General features: G+C 39.8%; 1 protein-coding gene across 1 annotated transcript in view; it reads right to left on the bottom strand.

The window, feature by feature from the left end:
• Adamts12 (ADAM metallopeptidase with thrombospondin type 1 motif 12) overlaps window positions 1-22,389 on the bottom strand; it is a 419,706-nt gene that overhangs the window by 70,915 nt on the left and 326,402 nt on the right. The window contains exons 14-17 of the mRNA XM_008835445.3: window positions 21,448-21,568; window positions 10,574-10,818; window positions 8,701-8,839; window positions 2,977-3,103 (exon numbers count right to left, since the gene is read on the bottom strand). Of these exons, the coding sequence (XP_008833667.1) occupies window positions 2,977-3,103; window positions 8,701-8,839; window positions 10,574-10,818; window positions 21,448-21,568 (632 nt within the window). The remainder of the gene's footprint in view (window positions 1-2,976; window positions 3,104-8,700; window positions 8,840-10,573; window positions 10,819-21,447; window positions 21,569-22,389) is intronic.

The raw sequence follows: 22,389 nt of genomic DNA, 5'->3' as shown, positions 1-22,389 counted from the left end.
TTCTATGTGTCTGTTGTAATTTAGTGGTATTTTTACTGACAAAACAGTACTACCAAGCTTTAACAATACTGTGAAATTTATCACTGTTGCTGTAATATGAGTTTGGCATTCACTCCTCTTCCAAATTCCCCAACCTATACAACAATTTTTAGTGTAATCATGTTATTTTTTAAAGTAATGTTAATAAAAAAATTTAAAATAAAAATTAAATGTCAATAAATCAACTAGCTGGAGTCAAGTAATCGCCTAAGTACAAATACCACTAATTTTAAATATACTCTATCTCTGTGTGTGTGTGTGTGTATGTGTATGTGTGTGCGTGCGCATGTATTACCTTGAATATAAAAACAAAACAAGGGGTTGGATAGATGGCTTAGCAGTTAAGAGCACTGGCTTCTCTTGTAGAGGGCCTGAGTTCAATTCCCAGCATCCACATGGTGGCAAACAATCATCCATAACTCCAGTTCTAGGGGATCTGACACCTTCTTTTGACCTCTGCAGGCATTGCATGACACAGATGCACTTACATACATACAGGCATACAATAAAAATAATAAATACTTTTAAGAAAATGAAACAAGTGCAACCATTTTACTTTGCAGCCAGAAGAGAAGATGTCATTGGAATTGTTAATATCTCCTGATGGCTGCACCATTAGCTTGAGTGTGAACTGAGCCAATTCACACTTGATCTGCTAATTTTGTTGATTTTCAATGACTACAAGCTGGGCCCATGGCACTAACTACATGCAGAAAGAGCCTCAAAAACAAAGCAAAGCAAAACAAAAGCTATGACCTCAGGAAACAGATGCCAGCAAAAGGAAAAGTGGCTTAAATTGCAGTAAAATGCTACCCAATGGCAGGATTTTTAAAGGACTTGCCAAACCACTTATTCTTTGCTCTTCTTCCTCAAGTATAATATGCAAATTGTTTCAAAAGAATTGGAAGAAATTATGCTTCCAACACCACAGCAGAAGCTGGGGAATACAAATCGTCTTCCGAGGTGTGTCCACATAGGCGGCAGAAGCAGTACTGCGCATAGGATCATCATCTGTTCAGCAAGAAAGCCTGACCCCGGATGACACGTTTGCTCTGGCTAGGACCGCACAGTGACTGTTTGGCTCATGGCTCCTGTGTACGCCCGTCAGCTCTTCCATTCTAACTGCCAGTGCTTCATGACTGGAGTGCAAGAGAGGAAGGTGTACAGTTGCAGTGAATCAACAAGCTGTATTCAGGAGCTCAGCTTAGGAAGCACTGCAGAAAAAAAGAATATTCTTGACTATTATTTAATATCAGAGCCAAAGGGTGGAGAGATGCCAGTCCACCACAAATCTTCAGGGATTCTGCGGACAATAACTGGGAGGCAAGGTCCTGGTGAAGCTGTTGACTGCATTAACAACAGCTCGATCAACCAATGACAGCAACTTGATCTTGCCAAAGCGTATGATCCTCGTATTGCTTTCCTTACTGTTAGCTTCTTAAGGGAGTGACTCTTTGTGACATTCTAAAAATTCCATAGCCATATACACACAGGTAACAGCTTTGGAGTATGTGTGTCTTGGTGGAGGGATTCCTTTACTCTGCTTTTATATTAATAAACATTACATGGCCTTATTGCCCAGAAGCTGCTGTAACAAATTGCCAACAAACTTCCTGGTTTTAAACAACAGAAATTTGGTCTCTGACAGATTTGGAAGCCAAATGTCCAAAATCAGGATGAGTGGACCTAAATCTGGGTGTTTGCAGGGCTGTGATCCCTACGGAGGGTGTAGATGAGTATTCCTTCTTTAATTCCTCAGTTTGTGGTAGCTGCCAATATACTTTGGCTTGTGGTTAGATCACTCCAAATTTGAAGACCAGCGTTGTCAAATCTCTCTCAATTCCCAATTTACATTACCTTTTCCTTTGTGTGTATGTTGAATTCCCCTCTGCCTCTTTCTCATTATCACACTTGTGATGGGCCTCCCTGGATAACCAGGATGAGCTCTCTTTTTAAAGAACCTTAACGTAATCACATTTGAAAAGACTATGTTCCCAAGTGAGTTGACAATTGGCTGTATGCACTGGGAAGTGAGTGTCATGGGCCCATTTTTCAGGTCACCACTACACTGCTCTACTCAGGAGCTGATTTCAAGCCACAAAGCATACCTAGAATGACTTAAGAGTTCCCTCTCCTTTCTCCTTCTTGTCCCCCCCCTTTCTCTCTCTCCTTCTCTTTCTCCTCTCTCTCCTCTCTCTTTCCACAATAGCATCTCAGGTACCTTCTAGGTTCCCAATATCTTGAACAAGTATGGCTAGCAAACAAATATCTCTTTAACAGAAATTCTTAACCAAGGGTCATATTGTCCCCTAGAAATCATTTGCCAATGTCTAGAGATAGATAGGTTGCCACAATCTGGATTGGGAAGAAGGGGTTACCGTTAGCATCTAAGTAGATCCAGGCAAGAGATGTTGCTAAGCATTCCACAATTTACAAGACAACCCCCACATCAGTCATATGCCCTGAATGTCAGTAGTAGCTAGGTTGCAAAAGTCTGCCTTCTAAATCTTCTCTTTGAGGAAGGCTGAAGTGAAAGTGGGCGAAGTGAAAGTGGGCACAGTCAGCTCTGAGCACCAACATATGTGAAAGCTCTGCCTAAAGTGGTAAAGTGCCCTTGGAAAAGTCAAACCCAGTAGTTCAGCAACTTGGGTGAACGTCGTATGCAGTATTATCATCAACTGTTTGAGACTTATTCAGCAAATAAAAACATACAATGCAGCCATTTTATAAGAAGCTTTGCTCCTTGGGAAGAAAATGTCTTCACAGCTTGCCATAGGCTATTACAGCACAGCCACAGAAGTCTTGCACTGCTTTCCTGCATTTATTCTGATAACACAGTCCACAGCCCTCCATTACCACTGAGCATTTAATTGCTCCTTAGTTTGATGTCTGGGAAGCTGACACACAGAGCTTCAGCTCCATGTTATAAAAGGTTACCTGGGTGGACAATCCTTTTCATAGCACTTCTTCTGTCTTGCACTGGGCTGTGTTTCTGGATTACAGAATGTAGCTTTCACTATCCCTCGGCCTTTCTTCACACAATGAGCAGTCTGGTGGCGGACACCTAGGGTCAGACAGGAAGAATCACATGTTGAATCCTGAGCCTTCATACATGTTATCATGTAAGAATCTCATGTCCTTAGAGAGTCCATGTTTAGGGCCTTGAGTTGATTATCCCAGAGGAGTCCAGTCAAAGTAGAGCCTCAAGATGGTTCCAGCCACTAGACATTTGAATCACCTTTAACTGAGTCACCTCAATCATTATAGTTTTCCTAGATCAGGGGACAAACTTTGGAGCAGTGATTTTCCATATCTGGAACAGCACTTAATGAATGACAGATCTCTTCCTTCTCCAGTGAAGACCCAAGGCTACATCCAGCTTAGCTTCCTTTCTTTACAAAGCATTGAGTTTGTTGGATTTTCCATCTTCTCCTCTCCTGTGCTATAGTTTTTTCTTCCTTCCACATCGACTCTTTTCCTTTCTGTACCCACTCTGAACTCTAGGAAGTGATCCCTATGGATTGCTGTGGTTTCCAGTTGGGTTTGAAAGTTTGAGCACTTTTTGTCCAACTTCCCCTTCTCCTAATTCTTCTGGCCTAGGGATATTGGTATTGTTTCTCTTGTCATGCAATGTTAGTGGGCGTTATTTCGCTCCCTTGGCTTCTCTAGATCCCCCTGCCCATATCTGTGAACACAGCCAATGTAGTCAGTTTGCAGTTTGCTGTTTCCTGCTGGGATCTTTGATTGTTAATAGTTCTTTTACAATAATTAAAATAGCAGTTTACAGTAAAAACTAAAAACCCCAAACTAATAATCTTGAATGACAAACTCATTAGTTAACTCTGAAATCCAGTTTTTGAACTAGCACAGTCTTTATTTATTATGAGCTGTTGTAACAGCACTTCTGGACAGGGCTAGAATCAGGGCATGGTTTTAAGAATAGTTATTGTTATGCAACACTGCAAATTCAGAACGTATAAGAGATCAGGCTGAATTAATATGATTTAACTTTTCCCTGAAAATTAAAGAAAAATGATATGGCTTTTTATGGCTTGTCATTTGCTCCTTTCTGTGCAAGCCTGACACTACCTCCAAAGAAATTCTAGTTAATTGAGGATGCCAATAAATCAATATGATATCACAGCACAAAGTTACTTCTTTATCTAAAGATATTTACTTGGAGTTTCTACTTCCAAGGTAGGAATTAGGCTGGTAAGATGGCTCAGGGAGTTAAGGCACTTCCACCAAGCCTGGAAGTTTGAGTTTGACCCCCAGGACCCACATAGAGGGAGGACAGAACTGACTGTTGCAAGTTGACCTCTGACATAACATGTGCACTGTGGCATACATATGGCATGTGCACATGCACACACACATGAAAACACACTAAAGAAAGAAAGAATGTAGAGAATACTAATATATCCCTCAACTCTCACCACTGAAGCTTCCTCATATAACAGTACAAAGCACACAGAAGCCTACGATTTCTATTTTAGAGAATAAGAGACTACAGAGGGTGTGTCCCTGGCTAGGACTCCTATACTAAATCTCACCCACCCATGGCTCAGGGACCATTGTGGAAAAAGGGTGGAATGGTTGTAAGAGCCAGGGTTGGTGCATGAACATAAGGAAACAGAGGCTTCCATGCCTCTGGGAGCTTGCTCATATGAACTTGCAACAATGGAGACAAGACCTATGCCGACTCAACCAGACAAAAACCCAGCATAGAATGGGGGAAATGGGCAGCAGGCCCCAACCCTAGCCAAAGAACTATTGAAAACTGATTATTGCTGGGTTTGGGAGAGTAGATCTTTAAGGGAGTGGCTCTAGATAGGCTGACTAGACTCCAGTGGATGAACTTACACCAAAGGACATCTCTGCACAAACACTTGACCAGAGAGGACTTAACATATATGACAGAATGCATGAAACCTGGTGGGAGTGAGCTGGGGGGGGAGGCACAGGTGGGGGAGGGGACATAAATTCGATCAAGATTTAGTATATGAAATGCACAATAACTCAATAAACTTTTTAAAAAATGTAGAGCAATGATTAATAATGCTGAAAAAAGTTATGAAAATCAAATACAAAATGCTGTTTCCAGAAGATTTTAAATCCCTTTGTAAATACTTGATAAAATCTGCTACGTGTACATTCAGTTAAGCACCTTGATTTTTGAAACTGCCATACTATGCTTTAAAGTTCATCATTTTCCAAGGAACATACCTTGAGAGAGGGAACAAGCTAAGTTCCTCATGAGGGAAAAAGTGAACAAGGACATCGTTTATCATTTTCCCAAATCAATACTGCGATTTTAAAAATAGGGGGAGTTTGTTATATGGTTAATTTTGTTTATTTAAGATTTGTAATTCAAAAGTTTAATTTAGGAGGAAGATAGATAAAAACAACTGTAGACAGCTTATTGTGAGACTTACACAAACAAGAGCTCAGTATTTCTGATAATGTAGGGACTTTAAGAGCACCAGGCACTGATTAACTACATCATCTGAAAGAACTCAGACTATCATCTACTCAGCCTTTACTGTAGTGAATAAGATCACGTTCTTTGCGCCCACTCAAGTGACAATAATATCAGTACAAGGTAAATTTCACATTCACATAAGTTCTAATTTTCTAAAATTGTACCTTATTTTAATAATGTAAAATGATGACAATTTTATGAATCAATAGTTTGTCACTGAAATGTACCCCGCAAATATCAGTACACAGAAATAACATTAACTTCATAGGAAGAAGGGAAGTGCGGGAATTGAAAACCTGTCTGTATTTTGACAAGTGCATCCTTACATCAACTTCAATTTCAATTCCCATACAATAAGCCCTTGCTTATTTCTCTGACTCCCTTAGCTCCCTCAGCTCTGTTTTCTTTAACTAATGAGTTCATATCTACCCTTCACAACAAAGTTCAGTAAAAGAAAGTTTGGATTCTACCACTACCAGAGTTTAAGCACATTAAAGTCTGTGTGTGTGTGTATGTGTATGTATATGTATGACTGCATGTGTGTATGTATTTGAGATATATATATATATATATAGAGAGAGAGAGAGAGAGACTGAATCAGTAGCAACCACATCAATATCAACAACAAAGTTATAAGAATTATACCTGATTTTGAATCTGCTTTTTTTTTTTTTTAACATATACTTGCTGAGTGCTCTTGGACAATCTTTCTAACTTTCCCAAGCCTCAGCTTCCTACTCTTCATCTCCTTGACAGCAATAAGCTTACAATACAGAGTTGTAGGAAGGATAAAAATGTAGGTATATATCTATCAGTTATATATCATAAGGTATTAAATCTATCACTCTGCTTCCTGCAGGTTTTGAGATGTAGGTTGGACTCACACTCCAGGGTTAGAGAACAGAGGAAATTTAACTTGTCCAGTCCACTTCAGCCTGTTTTTATACACTTAGGATACAGCTTTCTTCCTATAAATGATTGAAATCTCAGTTCCACAATTCATTTTTTTCTACCTAAAAAAATTCACTGATTTCAGCTATTGGTTGGATATGAATTAATGTGCTTGATTTTTATCATTAGTCATTGCTAAAACCCATACAGGTCACATCAGTAAGACTCAAAGCCAATAGTATTTTCCCCTCTGAAGAGCCAATGACCTAATTACATAAATTTATATATTGACTGTCATGGTAGAGGAAAATTACAAGAAATTGTGTGGAAAAAATGCTCAAATAAGAGCATTGATTGTGCTTGAAGAATGTTTAATAGTGTCGGGAAAAAATGGTCTGTCCTATGAAGGATCCATTTGCAAAATTAACCATAATCAAACAGTTCTCCAACTTGATTGTGATTCCCTTTTTGTAGCCACTGTGTGCAAGTGAGGTGAAGCACAGAGTTAAGGAAAATTGGAGGCCTACAAAATCTCCTAACATTTAGAAGCTAACAGGTATAGATAGAGCAGGCAGTCAGCAGTTTCCTGAGCACACTGAGCAAGGCACCAACTGAGAAGCCCCCAAGCAGCTGCAATACAAGAGAACAACATGAAAGGTGTGGGAACAAGGGAAGGACTAATCTCTTCACTTTATTTTGAAATAGAAGAGAGTAGATGTTCTGTTTCTTTGTGGAGTGCCTGAAAGCTAATACTAGTTAAGCTTCACTTTGTGTGGTCCTTGAACAAATTATTTAAGCATACAGTTTGAACTTGCACTTCTCTGAGAGCTGAGAATAAGGGTGATCACAGGTTGAAAATGTGCTGTAACTGTATTCATGATGACTTTATTTTTCTCACAACATGTCCTCAGGAAAAGCATTTCCTCCCATTAGTTTTCTGCTTCAATTGCCTTTGTGCCTTTGGGAGCCTAGCTCACACTGGGCAACCGGTCAGGGCAATGTTGGAGATAGCCATGGGAATCAGGAATGAATTGTCTACCAGCACCACTTATGGGGCTTGCCAGACTGTGCCTTTGGCCTGGATTGATTTCTAGAGGCTTTACATTTTCAAAACCCTCTACACATTTTTCAGTGCCCATGTGAGTAGCACTAATTGGATTCAGTGTGTTAAAAAGAAAAGAGAACATGAAGTTGGGAAGAGGATTTGGGTGAGGGGCCTAGGAGGTGTTTATGATCAAAATACACTGTACACATGTATGAAATTCTCAAAATTCATAAAGTATATTAGAATGCACATTTTAGGATCTGGCAAGATGGCTATGTGGTTAAAGACCTGCACTGTTCTTGCAGAGGGCCAGAGCTTGGTTCCAAGCACCGACATTGGGCAGCTCACAATGACCGGTAACTCTGGCTTCAGAGGACGTGACGTTTCTGGCCTTCACAGACACCTGCATACATATGTGCATACTCTGCTTCATTTATACATAATTAAAGATAATAAAAATAAATATTTTTAAATGGACATTTTATTTTTATGAGTTCTAAAAGCTAAATAATTTTCGGTATTAAATTTAGGAAAGGAAGACATTAATAATAAAAACAATTGTGTTTGAAGTAGACTATGTGTGACCCCACTTCTGGTTCTAGGTCTCATTCTACAACTGCATCCTGGGCATAGAGCAGCAAGGGAACAGGCCAAGCAGAGTAAGAACAGAGGTTGGTTTCCTGGCCCATTGGGTCCTTCATTTTATTACCCTTGTTGCCTCACACACTTTGGCTCATGTGTACACATGCAGTTGTTCTAGTTTTGTAGGCACTTGTTACAGGCCGGAGGCAAAAAGTTCCAGAACAGACTCAGCCATGACCTAAAGAGAAGTACAAAAGCAAAAGCATTCACATACAACACTATGACTAAAGCTCCTTAAATGAGCACAGGCCCTAAATACTGGTAGGCCTGACCCTGGCCATCACAGGCATTGGCAAAGTTCATCCATTACTTGAGCACTATCTATGCTCTCCAATATCCCCCTGCGCTTTCATCTTTTCCAGTCTTCTTTTGTTGCTGGACAGTATCCACATGACAAAAGGAGACTAATGAGGTATGAGTGGACTACATCTTCCTTTAAACCACATCCTTCCTGTGCATTCACCACCCACAGGGGTCCCCAGGCCACCTTTGTGGGAACTTGAAGATCCACAAGTATAAATTGAAAACCACTGGCTTAGAATACCTCCTTGGCCCACTCCAAAGCTGGCAGGGGTTCCTAGTGGCAGTAGCAGTTTCTCACCTGTCCCACACGTAACACTGCACTCTGTCCAGCGGCCAAACTGCCAGAAGTACAGCAGCTTCTCCATGTCATTGTCCAGGCCATCTTTTCGGATTGTGTATTCATACTTGATGCCAGGATTAGTCACCTGGAATAGTAGCTAAAAAGCAAGAGGACTCATGTCAAAATATCATGAGTTTGGACTGTAAACCAAGCACTTGAAAACACTACCCAGTGGCTGGGAAAATGTCTCAGTAGGGTAAAATGCTTGCCATGCAAACATGAGGACTTGAGTTCATATCCCCAACATATAGGTAAAATGCCAAGCATGGTGTCACATGCCTATAATCCTAGCACCAGGGAAGCAGTAAAAGGATTCCTGGGGCTTTCTGGCCAGCAAATCTAACTGAATCAACAAGCTCCTGGTGTAATGAGACACCCTGCCTTAGAGAAATAATTAAACAGAATAAAAAGAGAACAATTGAGGAAGACACCTCACCTGACATTGACCTCTGGTGTACATGCACACCTGCACACACATATATGCATATATGTGAACCTGTACGCATATACACAAAACATTACACAATGTCTGTCACTTAAAAGTAGTTAAAGAATGGGCTGGAGAGGTGGCTCAGCAGTTGAAAGAACTGACTGCTCTTGCAAAGGACAGGGGTTGAGTCCCAGCAACCACATGGCTGCTAACAACTGTTCATAACTCCAGTTTCAGAGGTTCTGATGCCTTCTTCTGACCTCTGCAGGCATTGCACGACATGGGTGCACTTGCACACATGCGGGCAATATGCTCATACACATAAAATAAAAATAATAAATAAAATATTAAAAAAGTAGTTAAAAGGTGTGCATTAGATCTGATACCACTAAATGAATCTACATCTACATCTATGTTTGTCTATCTCTGCCTCTGTATCTACCGGGTCTCCATTCTGTTATTTATTGATTGAAATACCATGGAAATTTCCATTCCAGTAAATAGGAAAGTTTAATCACATGGACATTATCAATAGGTCACCTTGTACCCTATGTACTTACCAACTTCGTGAACATACATAAGTGCTTTAGTTTCCCTCTATTCAAAACAAGTCTAAGAAGCATCTGCTGATGGGATTCTCATAAGGGCTAAGTGAGTAAACTACATATAAAGTGATTAGAACATGACATGAAGTCAGCACTCAGGTATTAATGTTTTCATTTGTGGTCGCACAATGCTTCTCTAACCCTCAAGCTGATGGGTGGCTTCAGTGTATAGTGGTTCTGACATGACAATGTTCATGACAACCTCGACCTCCAGCTTCTGTGAGTGTTCTGCCCTCTGGCTCTGGAACCACATTTTGGCTTTTGAATGTGACTGTCTCTGATTGTCTGGGGCCATCTGCCATCTCCAACTTGCTTTGTCCCTACGAATACAGCATCCTAGTTTTTTTTTCTGTAGTTCTATGTCTAAAATGAAAGACACAAGCCTTAGCCTTTGAAAAGTGTATACTGCAACCTGAGCTGTCTGCTCCAAGAGATTCACAAAGGAAAACGCCTCCTGACAACTACAGGATAGCAGTTCAGTTTGTCACCACTGCTAGGAAGCCACACCGACATATTTTAAATAGGTGAGGAATAATTAGGCTCAAATAAATCGGCCTGGAAACTAGACTCAAATATCTCACAGATGGTTTTAGAGGTCCTGACATTTTGTTATGGGAGGCTCAGCAATCTCTAGACAAGGAAGAAATGGCACACACGCCTTGCTCTCCTCCCTGATCTTTGCTAAAAGAAGTTTTAATGATTCATAGTTAACATCCTTTCATATATATTGCTGGAAAGAAATGAGAAGGATGCTATTGAGCACATGGGCCAGCAGTTTCCATCCCTTCAGGATTACCTGGATCCATACTGACTCGTTGGTGGGTCCTGGAGCCATCAGCTTCTCCAGATCTCCTTTCCTGTCATATTGGAAGACAGTCCCTGCCAGCTTATAGTTCCCATTCCACTGGATAATAAACCCTCCATTGAGGTAATATTTCTCTGGGTCTTCACTCCTGATGGCCAGGAAGTTTCCAGCTGCCTTGGTCTCCATTACCCTAATGTCCCTTGCCCCTTTGGGAATGAGTCCAATGTCAACATAACCTAAAGATAAAAGAGACAATCATGAAGGAGGTATGTTAGCTTCTCAGCTGAATACAGACTGTCTTCCTCCTCTCAGCATCTCCATGATGGACGGCCACTGGGACTGGCAGAAATATCAACTGTGGAGAATTTTAAAGAGCTTGGCCAGGAGCAGAGCTCTCAGGAGGTTCATAACTTAATGTGTAAACAGTTTTAGGTGGAGAGGTGAAAAAAGTCCAGATGGGACTCTGAAGCTTTTGTGGTTTGACCCAGCATTTATTTTACTGTGACTTCATGTGGATAGTTCAAAATGTCACAGCTCAAAACTAGTTTCCCACCAGCATTCCTCCCTCTTCCTTTTACTGTTGCCATCAGATTAGTCTTGCTGAACACTGCACTAGCTACATGCTTTTCCTCCTCTGCATCACCAGCAGTTTTAAAACAGATTCTTGGGGCTGGAGAGATGGCTCAGCGGTTAAGAACACTGGCTGTTCTTGCAGAAGACCCAGGTTTGAATCCCAGCACTCACATGGCAGCTAACAACTGCCTGTAACTCCTGTTTCAGGGGATCCGATAGCCTCTACTGTGCACAACACGGGTGCACTTACCTACATGCAGGCAATACACACATACACATAAAAATAATAAATAAAATATAAAAAACAGGTTCTTAGATATAATTTAATCCTGGCTTCCATTCATTAAGAAACTTCTGCAGGGAACCTTCTATTGATTGCCACCTGGCTTGCCCATGGTGAGAAACTCAGTTCTGAGCCCTGCCTTGTACACTGTCATACAATTCTATTGTTTTTTTCCTCCTCATTTTCTCCTGATGTTTTGAGAAATTACAAATTTATAACTTGTTTTCAGTGTTCTCACCCAGGCTTCTGAAAAAGCATATATGGATACCCATTTTAAAAGTGTCAATCAACTTTAGCTGCAGTTTTCTCCACTGTGAATGGTTGTCATGGTAGGTGGCACGCTGGCAATAGGTAAATGAACTCTTAGTGGTTGCCTCTATTTGCCAGCTCTTTATGCTTTTGTGTTACGTATGCTTCCTAAGAGCCTCGGCTTTATAGGATGGAAGGGGCATGGGTTTTGAAGTGGCCTTATGCTCTAGTTTCTGGATTGCCACAGATTAGCTCCATAACTTTCACCAATTCATCCAACTCCTTTGACTCTCATCTGCACAATGAAGGGAACTGGATGATGATGGGTGAGGACTCTATCAGAACTAATATTCAAAGATTTTGCTCTTTTCTAGGCTAACAATTCTTCGTTATTTTAACTGTTGCATACATAATATTGTTTCAAGATGCTGATCATCCTGTTAATCCTCCATTTGCTACATATATATATGTCATTTTTTTGTGTATGACAAGTAACACTATAAGTGTTGGAGTATGAAGTGTCCCCAGCAGGTTGATGTGATGGGCCTGGATTCCAGCTGACAGGCTTGGGGGGGTTGGATCTTAATAGCTCTAATCTAATCAATGGGTTAATGCTGTAATCTGATGGCCTGGTTGGGATATGGTGAAAAGTAGGAGGTAGGAGATAGCTGGAGCAAGTCTCTGCCACATGTTCCCTTTGCATGACATTCTGCTTTGCTGGATCCAGAAAAAAATAGAGCCTACCCCCCAGAGACTGAAATCCTTAAAATCACAAGCCAAAACAAACCTTTCCTTCCTTCTCAGTTATCTATTATGATAATACAAAACTCTGACTAAAAAACACATCTCTGTCATCTGAAAATGCCTCAGTTGCTCTATCCTGGGAGCCAAATTTTTCATGTCTCCCAACAGTCAATTAAATTTCATTTGGCTGTCATACACTTTTCTGATACAGCTCATCAAAACTACTAATTCGGGGAAAATATCTATCACATATAATTAAAACTAATGAAAATTTGAAAAATACCTTTGGGGTACTGCTCTCTGTAACCATTTTCTGATTTAGGATATTACATGCCTTCGTTGTAGAACTCAGGCAGAGAAATCAATTGGCATTAAATATTACATCTACCCTCTTGTTCCTAGCTTTAAATTTAAAAAGAAAAATAGATAAATGATTTTTTTTTTGTCTTTTTGAGACAGGGTCTCCGTGTAGTCCCAGCTAGCCTGGAGCTAGTTATGTAGATAAGGCTGGCCTTGATCTCACAAAGATCTGCCCACCTTTGTCTCTGGAGTGCTGGGATCAAAGCTGTGTGCAACCATGCCTGGCAATAAATGATGTTTTTAAAGTTTGTTTTTGACAAGAGAAAAAAAATTCCAAAATTATAAGTATTTATTACAGGCAAATTAAAAGGCAGGAACATTAAATGTAAAGCTTAATAGTATTAAGAATGATGAACCCAGTCATTCAGCAAGAGAAGTTTCCTTGCATTTTCCCCATAGTAAATTTCTCTACTTGCAAAAATATTGGAAGAAAATAGAAGCATAATCTGACCTCCAAGAACTAGTCTCTGGGTTCATGGAAACTCCCCAGAGAAACAACCTATCACATCCTAATGTTGAGCACCCAAGTACTTTTAGGATAGCAGAAAACTGACCTCACTTCTGAAGACATTATTGTAAGAGATGCCATCTTATCAAACTTTTTGTGATTCGTACACACAAAAGGACTTGATTCACTGGCATATTTGGTCTCTGGTCATTGTCATTTCTAATAAAAGGTGCTCATAAAGATGATATACTGCTAAGCCTACACAATGGTTTGTATGTCTTTAAGAAAATGATACTGTCTGTATAAAAAGATTTAATCAATTTTTTGATGCCTCGCTTGAGAGCTGTGTCAAGTTTCTGGCTGGGATACAATCTGGCATTTAACAGATTCACAAGTTCCAGAACAAGAAAGAACTACATAAAAATCAATGTTCTTAAAAGATCTTTTGAAAAGTTGAATTGCTCTGCCCTAGATTTAGCTTTAGCCTCAGTTATTTCAAGAGGGCCAGGAAAGTGACAATCTCCTAACGCATAGCAAATAATCACAACTATCTTCTAGAAGCCAGCAGAAAGGAAAGGTGAGGACAGAAATTGACAGTGGCTTCCTGTCCCTACTTTTAAAACAAAGGATCAGAGTCCTAAACCCTAGAGAGTTCTTACCTATCTCGATATGAAAACTGTGCAGCAGAGTATTTACTCGCCTTGTCTATCTTCCCCTACCAACCTGAGGCTTCCTGGAGAAAAGAAGTACAGGATAGTCTCCAAGTAATAGGGCACTTTGGCTTAAAGAAGACTTGTTCCCTCTTAACGCTTACATACTACCTTCTCCCTCTGATACTCTCTGGAATGGATTCTTGTATGACTCTTACTTTATCTACTTCAAAATCATTGTCCTGGCCCTCAACCTTTTAACTCGGATTAGTGTTAAGGCTGCTAGCCTTAGTCTGTAGCAAGCAACTGTGAATGTTGCCAGAGGTCTAATCTTTCTAAGGCACTGATCATGTTATTTACCCATCCAAAGCCATATCAAAACCATCTCTATTATCTCTTCAAGTTGACAGCAAACATACCAGACTTTGTGGTCTATCGTATGAGCAACTTTGAGTCCTGAATGTGATTTTTTTTCCAGAAGTATCTTTTTTCGCTCTCCTCAGTCTCATAGATTACCCACACTGCCATATCATAGCTCTTTTACCTGTGTAATAAAGTACCCTTCTGTGTTCTACTTACTTAGATCTTCAGAATACGCATCATGATGGGATTAGGCAGACAGCAACAACATAGTCTATGGGTATTATCAGTTCCTAACTCTATGTACATTTTATCTTTTGACCCAGCAGATGGGTGGCAGAGACTAGGAAGATATTTCTGACAGAACTAAACACAGGATCACTAGTAGGTTGGATCTGGGTTGCTGGCTACACATACTATTTCAGAAAGCTACTACTTTTTTATACTCCTAGAATTTCCCATTCTAAAGCTATGGATTCTGGGAACAAGAGTTCACATTATAGAACAGGGACTTCCTTTGTCTTTGTTCAGTTCTCTAAACTGTGCGAATATTATTTTTCTTTAGCTTCCTAAACTATGAAAATGAAATTATGAGGTGTATCAGACAGAGAAAATTGAGTTATTCCAAGAGAGTTATAACAATATTATTATATACAACAAATCTACTAACCTGATATGGGAGTATGCTTATATATGAACATTATTAAAGATTAATTTTATGATAACAATTATAGTTGAAAAAAATTTTAAGATGAAAATCTCAGTACATTCTGGTTATGATTAGATAAAGGTGGTAGGAGTTGAGTGGCAGAGTAGGCACTGGATTAAGTGATTCAGTTAGTTATATGGAAGTTTCAGAGTGCTCAGAGATCATGACCCCTTCCTTATTCCCCAAAACAGAGCAAAGCAGGCCAGTATGAACAAGGCCAGGACCTAGTTTAGTGGTTACAGGACTTGCCAATAGAAGATTCTACAGAAGCTAAAGGACAGAGAAACAGTCTAGAGTATGTTGACTCCAGTGCATGAACTAGCTTCAAGGGACGTCTGGATACAAATGCTTGATGGAGGGGGGTACTGGAGAGATGGCTCAGTGGTTAAGAGCATTGACTGCTTTTGCAGAGGACCTGGGTTCAAATACCAGCACCCATATGGTGGTTAACAGCCATTTGTAACTCCAATCCGACCTCCTTCTGACCTCCACAGGCATTGTACAACATGGGTGCACTTATATACATGCAGGCAATATATTCATATCCATAAGATGAAAATAGAAAATAAAAATAGAAACAAAATAAACAGACAAACAAATGCTTGATCACATAGGACTTAACATATACGACAGAATACCTGACATCTGGTGAGGGGTATGGGTGTTGGTGAGAAGGGAGGGCGTTCTAAATTTAATTAAGATGCATTATATGAAATGCACAAAAACTCAATAAAAACTGAGGGGGGGGACACAATAGTTTGCCTGAGACAGTCAGATGAGTTAGAAAAGTTTGTTTTCAGGAAAAAAAATGTCCAAGATGCTAAAAAATGTCAGGAAAGAGCCAGCTGAGTTTTAAGGTCAAGGGAGGTAACATAGAATGTAGGGGCTTAAGCAGCAAGAAACAAACCAAGGCTGAATAACTGACCACAAAGGGTCTAGGCCATAGAAAATGAGCTGTGAGAGGTCATGATGAATGTCAAGGATCTGAATAATAATCCAAGGGCACCTTTGAAAAAGCAACTTAATGGTCCATCAATTTCCTTCTGAAACAGGCTCGTAGTTTAAGATCAAGTGTCAGAGTGGTATCCTGGCCCTGTTTCTTCAGGGATATAAAACAAGGCAGCAGCAGAGTCATTGTTATGTTCGTTATTCTTCCTCCATGCCTAGCTCACAACAGATGCTCAACAGATGCTGCTTCTCAGGTAATGAGCAAATTAATAAATGAACCCGGCAGTTCTTAATATCTGTATATAGTATGTTGTTATTTGACCTAAGTTCTAATTCCAGATACTCCTAATCATAGTAACCATGGAGCTTCCTCTCAATATTAATGATTTTCTGTTTCCTGAGCAATGGAAAATGAAGCTATTATGGGGTTTTATAAGAAGAAAGGACTTTATGTACCTCGAGTCTGGCACTAAATAAAAGGTAAGATGGTACCATATGGTGTGGTGTAGTACATGGCATCAAGTCTACTAAGTATGGTTCTGTTCCTCAGAAACACAGGAATTTAGTTGTTAGGGCTTCCCAGGGAGGCCACAGATATGGACATCATCTCTTCAACAGGTGGATATCTACAGACATGATCAGCCTGTGGCCATCAAAATTAAGAAGACAAAAAAATGTCACTCAGGGTTGGAAGGGACCTCAGAAGTTGAGGTCTGAGGGCTAGCTTCCTCAAGGCTAATGATTATCTAGACCATAATCTTACTTCTTGTCTCCCAGGCTATTTTAATTCTGTGTGATCCTTTCTCTTACTTAGGGACACTCATAAAAAATATAAAATAATTTGGCTAATATTTCATGTCTCTACAGCTTGAAGGCATCAGCAGCAGTCAAGTCTGAGCACCAAGGATATTTTAATGGCAGATTTCTTCTTCCTCCTCCTCCTCCTCTTTCCTCCTCTTCCTCCTCCTCTTCTTCTCCTCTTCTTCTCCTTCCTCCTCCTCCTCTTCCTCCTCCTCTTCTTCTCCTTCCTCCTCCTCCTTCCTCCTCTTCCTCTTCCTTTTCCTCCTCCCCCTCTTCCTCCCCTCCCTCTCCTCTTCCTTTTCCTCCTCTTCTTCCTCCTCCACCTCTCCCTTTGCATTCTTTCAACCTTATCTTTTTATTCTTTATTTTTTAGAAGAAGCATTTCATTACAGCTTTAACATAATAACAATTTCCAGAGCAAAGATACATCTCTCAAAAGTGAGAGATGTATCTGTAAAATTTTTAGGTTCATAGTTGAATTAATACAGTTATACAATATTGAACTCAGTATAAACCCTGTAAGACATAAAATTGAGTGAGTTTTTAACCTTTAAAAAAGATCTCTGTTTCATTTTAAAATATGCTGTTTCTTATAGAAAGATTCATTGTTTTTGCTAATAACACTAAGATGTTGATGCATGCATCTCTAATATCTATGTATCTGATTATCACTAGTCATGATTGGTTGCACTCAGATCCTTGGCACCTGTGTATGGATATAAAATCATCTGGTAGATTAAAAAATCACTCTCTTAAGGAGAGCTGTGATCCAAACTAAAACACTAAAGGAAAAGAAAGTCATAATGGAAGCCACCAGTCAGAGTCTGGTCATGCAGTATCTGAAGGATTTTTAATTCAGAGAGATTAAGAATAACTTCCCATTTTTTCCTTACTTACAGGTATTTTGCCACCAATGCCAGTTTGTACCTCTTCCCCAGATTCTTTGTTTTTGGTTATTGTCGGATGGCACTGGGTCCTTTTGAGGTCATGGTAATAACTAAATAATAGAGTTCTGAGGATTTGATACACAAGTCCTGGAGTAATAAAGCCCTGCCTAAACTCTCACATAGTCCCCTTGTAACTGGATGCAGAGACTTGCTCTAGAAATCATCCTACCTAAGGTCTCCTACCACCACTCCTATAAGCCACAGACTTGAATGGAAAATTCAGTGCTTTCTTAATAAAGGAGATGGAGTTACAGTGTAATTGCTGTGAACAGATCTATTGCCATCCACCCAATAAAATTTAGTTCTGGATGTTGGGGGGTATACTTTAGGATATGCATTATAAGGAAAATTATTTCAATTTATGATTTCCAGTGATAATTAGTAAGTGACCAGTACTCAAAAGGATAGTTTTGTCTCAAGTGTTACGGCATCACAGCCAAGGAATAAAGATACTTGACTCACTTGTCCCCTTAACCTAACTGTAAAATACTAATTGCTTGGTTTCTTTTATTATTAAAGAAATGTGGAATCAAACTTAAGAAAAAACTCATTTTACTTAAACCTATGTAAGTACTAATTAAATACCTATTATAGATTGAGACTATGGGCATTTGGGGTTGAGAAGAGTAGTGATTTTTTAAAAAATCTGTTCTGAGCTAATAATTACATTAGAGAAAAGCTATAAAGTATAAGGTGAAAAAGGCAGCAATTCAGGATGGCATGAGCCTAAGTGTAGAGAGTGACATGTTGATCATCTCTGAAGTGAGGAAAGTAAGCTCCCTTTCTGACTCTGAACTGCTTGTTGATTACCTAAAGCAATGCAGTGTAATTGCATTTCACGATTTTGTTGTAGCATGTTCTCGTATCATTTTGTGTGGTGGGATTATGGTAGCAGGTAAGTAAAGTATCTTTTTTTTTTTTTTCCAAATTTTCTCTTTATGTTGGAAGGGGGGATCAGAGAGGAACCTGCAGGGCACGGGCAGTCTAAAGCTGACATTATGCCACAGGTACGAAGGTCCACTGAAACACTCTGAGTAGCAAATGGGAGAAAGAAGGCTGTAAACAGAGATGTCAAGTGCATAGTGGTGGCATGTGGCCAGAGGCACAGAGATTTATGACGTTGGATGGGAGGCTCAGGCTATTTCTGGATCCCTTTTAATATCACATAAAAATACCAGGGCAGAAGAAAAACAAACAAACAAACAAACAAACAACAAACAGCAGAAAAAGTCCAATTCTCTTGGAATTTTGAAGGTTAAATGGAAAGGGTTTGGCAATGAGGCCTCGGGTTTTCAAAGGAGTTACCACAGTGTGAGAAAGACAGCATAGCAGAAGCCAGAGAATAGATATTTATAGATAAATAAATAAAATTGAAATCAGATGAAGAAATATGATTTAATGTAACTTACAAAGTAGATAAATAGAACCATATCTAAATAATAGAAATATCTATAAGATGCTTTTTTTTAGATAAAAATAAACACCATAGGATATTTAATCAAAGTTTAACAAGCACTCAATTATAATTTTCACCTATAAACAGTAATTAGGAGGACATCTTTTTAAATTTTTAAAAATTTTTAAATTTTATGTGTATGTGTGTATTGCCTGCATGTGGGTAAGTGCACCCATGTTGTGCAATGCCCACAGAGAACGGAAGAGGCTGTTGGATCCCCTGGAACTGGAGTTATGGACAGTTGTTAGCTGCCATGTGGATGCTGGTATTCAAACCTGGGTCTTCTGCAAGAACAGTCAGTGTTCTTAGCCTCTAAGCCATCTCTCCAGCTCCTGGAAGGACAACTTTTATCTATAATAAAGTTATCAGTGAAGAGAGGAAGTAGTCTGCCAATGGTGATGCTTCAATGACAGGGCAAGAATTATTTAACAATTTAACCAAAAGTAGTTCAATAGTCAAAAATAAGAAAAATACAGATAGAATTTAAGCAAATATAGCCCATCTGCTGTGATGTTTACTAGTAAGCAACGGGTCATGTAATCAATGGAAGGACACACCCAGTGCTCTTGGGATCTTACTTTAGGACTTCATTCTGCATACTAGGTGAGAAAAACTGCTTTATCAGGACCCCCCAAATAGTGCCCCTTTACATTCCAAAGTGAACATCATTTCCTGATCTAGTGTCACCTCTAGGTAGCAGAAAAGTCTTCTTCCCCAGGACCCACTTCTGTAGTGTGTGCCAGACTGCTTGTTTCCAGCATCTGCACCTCTATGGAACCCAGAGAATTAACCACATCTCCAGCTCCCTAGTAGTAAAAATTGGTATGTATATCGTTTCACTACTTCACATTCAGGTGTGAAAATGCAAATGCACCAGTCTTGCTCTGCCTTCTCTTCAGTGGCACTGGCTTGGTGGCCTCACCCTTTCTTGGTTGCTCTCACTGCTCTCTTTTACTTCCTTAACACCCTGCTGATGTATCCTAGGACCTCCTATCCGCTGAGTAATGGTTTACATCTGAATTCTTGTTTCAGAGTCTATCCAGGGAACCCAGACTAAGAAAACCTGAGTTGTCTCCATCCTTTCCAGTCTTGAGGCTTCACCATGGCTGGCACCAGGGACCAGGAGAACTACTTTAACTAAAGATAAGGCTGCATGAGTCTTGGATGATCTGCAATGAGGGTGGATTCTCAACCCATTCTCTGAGGGTTACCAGTAGCTCAACGCTGCACAAATTAAAAATCTTGTAAGGTGTAAATAGGAAGAAAGAATAATAAAGTGTGAGTAAAAAGGGGGCTGTGTTAGGTGGAAGAGATGCCTTGAGAGTTGTAAGGGGCCACTGCATGGGATTTAGTGGCAGAGAGTGACTGAGAGAAAGGGAGATGTAAAGAAGCTGTTCTGCTTCTATTTGGCCCTGACAGTGCACCCCAATACTTCTGTCATTGAAGAAGACATTGCTGGCTTCTCCGTCATCACACACAGGACCTGTCCTCTGTCTGTATCCTTGACAGCCAGCTTCGGACCTCTATTTTCCACTGGTTTTTGGTTTCTTCCAATGCCACTGTCTTTACCCTGATCTGTTTGTAAAGCCTATTCCCAAGGATCAGCCCCTCCCAGAGATCATGTTCTTATCCTTGTTTCCCATGAGCAGCCACTGGCCATTTCAGATCGCTTTGTCAGTGGGATGCTTCCTATATTTGCTTAGCAATCAACTTTGTTCCTGTTGATTTCAAAGAACACCAACCCCTTTGTGGTGAGGGCTATACCCTATTTTTTGGAATTCTTTGGAAGTTACAAGTTACTTTTTATTTAAATTTTGCAGTTTTCATACAATATAATTTGATGGTAGTTTAGATCCCTTCCCATATCTGTACCTCCCCTTACTGCTTCTGATCCATATATATATTCTACAGATTTTAATTTGTGTCTCCAAATGTCCTTCAGTGTGGATTCATTCACTATTCACTGGATCCTGGTTAACCTACCAAGAGTCCCCATATATGAAAGAGACCATCTCTGCCAAGGTGCAGAGAACAAGAGGCTACAGAGTGCTTATCCCAGAATAGGACACCTATATCAAACTTCTGCTTCTCAAGCCTCAGGGGCCAGAAAGATCATAAGAAGTTTTCTGGTCTTTTTGAAACAGGGTCTCCTTGTAGCCCCAGCTGGCCTTGATCTCATAGAGATCTGCTTGCCTCTGCCTCCTGATTACTGGGATCAAAGGCATGCACCACCATGCCTGGTAGAACAAGCTATTTTAAAACAAAAAAAGAGTTAATTTTTTTTTGCTTTATAGTCTAAGTTCCTGGATACTTCAATTAGTTGTGATTCTTTATTACCTGATCCTTCTTTCTGTTTAAACATCTTCTTCACAGTCTGGCAGGCAGAGCCATCTCCAAGGCACACACCACAGCGATCCTCTGTGGCATTGGAGTCAATCTCATAGTCACAGCCAACCCTCTGAGGGGAAGAAAGGGTCATGATGAATGACACATGTGGGTGACACCATACCTGCCTCAACCTTAGGCTAGAAAACCTGAGTTCTTGCTATCTTTTTTTTTTGTTTGTTTGTTTGTTTGTTTTTGTGGCAGCCAGAGGGATAGCCAAAACATCCCCTAATGGCAAAGGAAATAAAGTTATCCCTTCAAAGCCATGGGGGGATTGGTCTCAGGATCCCTGAAGATGTCAAAATTTGCAGATGCTCTAGTGCCTTATGTAAAATGGCATAATATTTGCATATAACTTATGTAGCTCTTCTCATATTATCTAAATAATTTCTATAGTACTTATATACTCAGTATATATAATGCAAATGATATATAATTATTTGTTATACTATATTGTTTAGAGAATAATAATTAGAAAAAAGTTCATCACAGATAACTTTTTCCTCAAAAATTTTTGATCTGGGCAAGATTCATTGAATCTTTGCATGTAGAATGCATGAAGACGAAAGCGTGACTGCACTTAGAAAGGAAAGAGGTACACATTTCCCCGGGTTTCCAGTTCCCCCTGGGTCTGAGTTAGAACTAACACAGTTCAAAAAAACCCAACTAACTATAAAAACATTCTGGGATTAGAGGTGGTACAACAGCAAGTCCCAGGGGTGATGTAACTACTATACCTGTAATTTGGTTGTTCAATACCTTTACATTTCTCATTGAAGTTATTATTTCTGGTTCCTGTCTCAGGGCAGCAGGAAAACCAGAAACCACTTGAGGAAACCTGGCTTAATGCTGAAATGATACCAGTCCAAGGACAGATGAAATCTTTGACCTTGA

Source organism: Nannospalax galili, unplaced genomic scaffold (assembly GCF_000622305.1).
Source record: "Nannospalax galili isolate Female #2095 unplaced genomic scaffold, S.galili_v1.0 scaffold150, whole genome shotgun sequence".
In the NCBI taxonomy this organism is placed as follows: Eukaryota; Metazoa; Chordata; class Mammalia; order Rodentia; family Spalacidae; genus Nannospalax; species Nannospalax galili.
The sequence above is the reverse complement of the archived record's forward strand: the minus strand, read 5'-3'. Positions and strand labels throughout refer to the sequence as shown.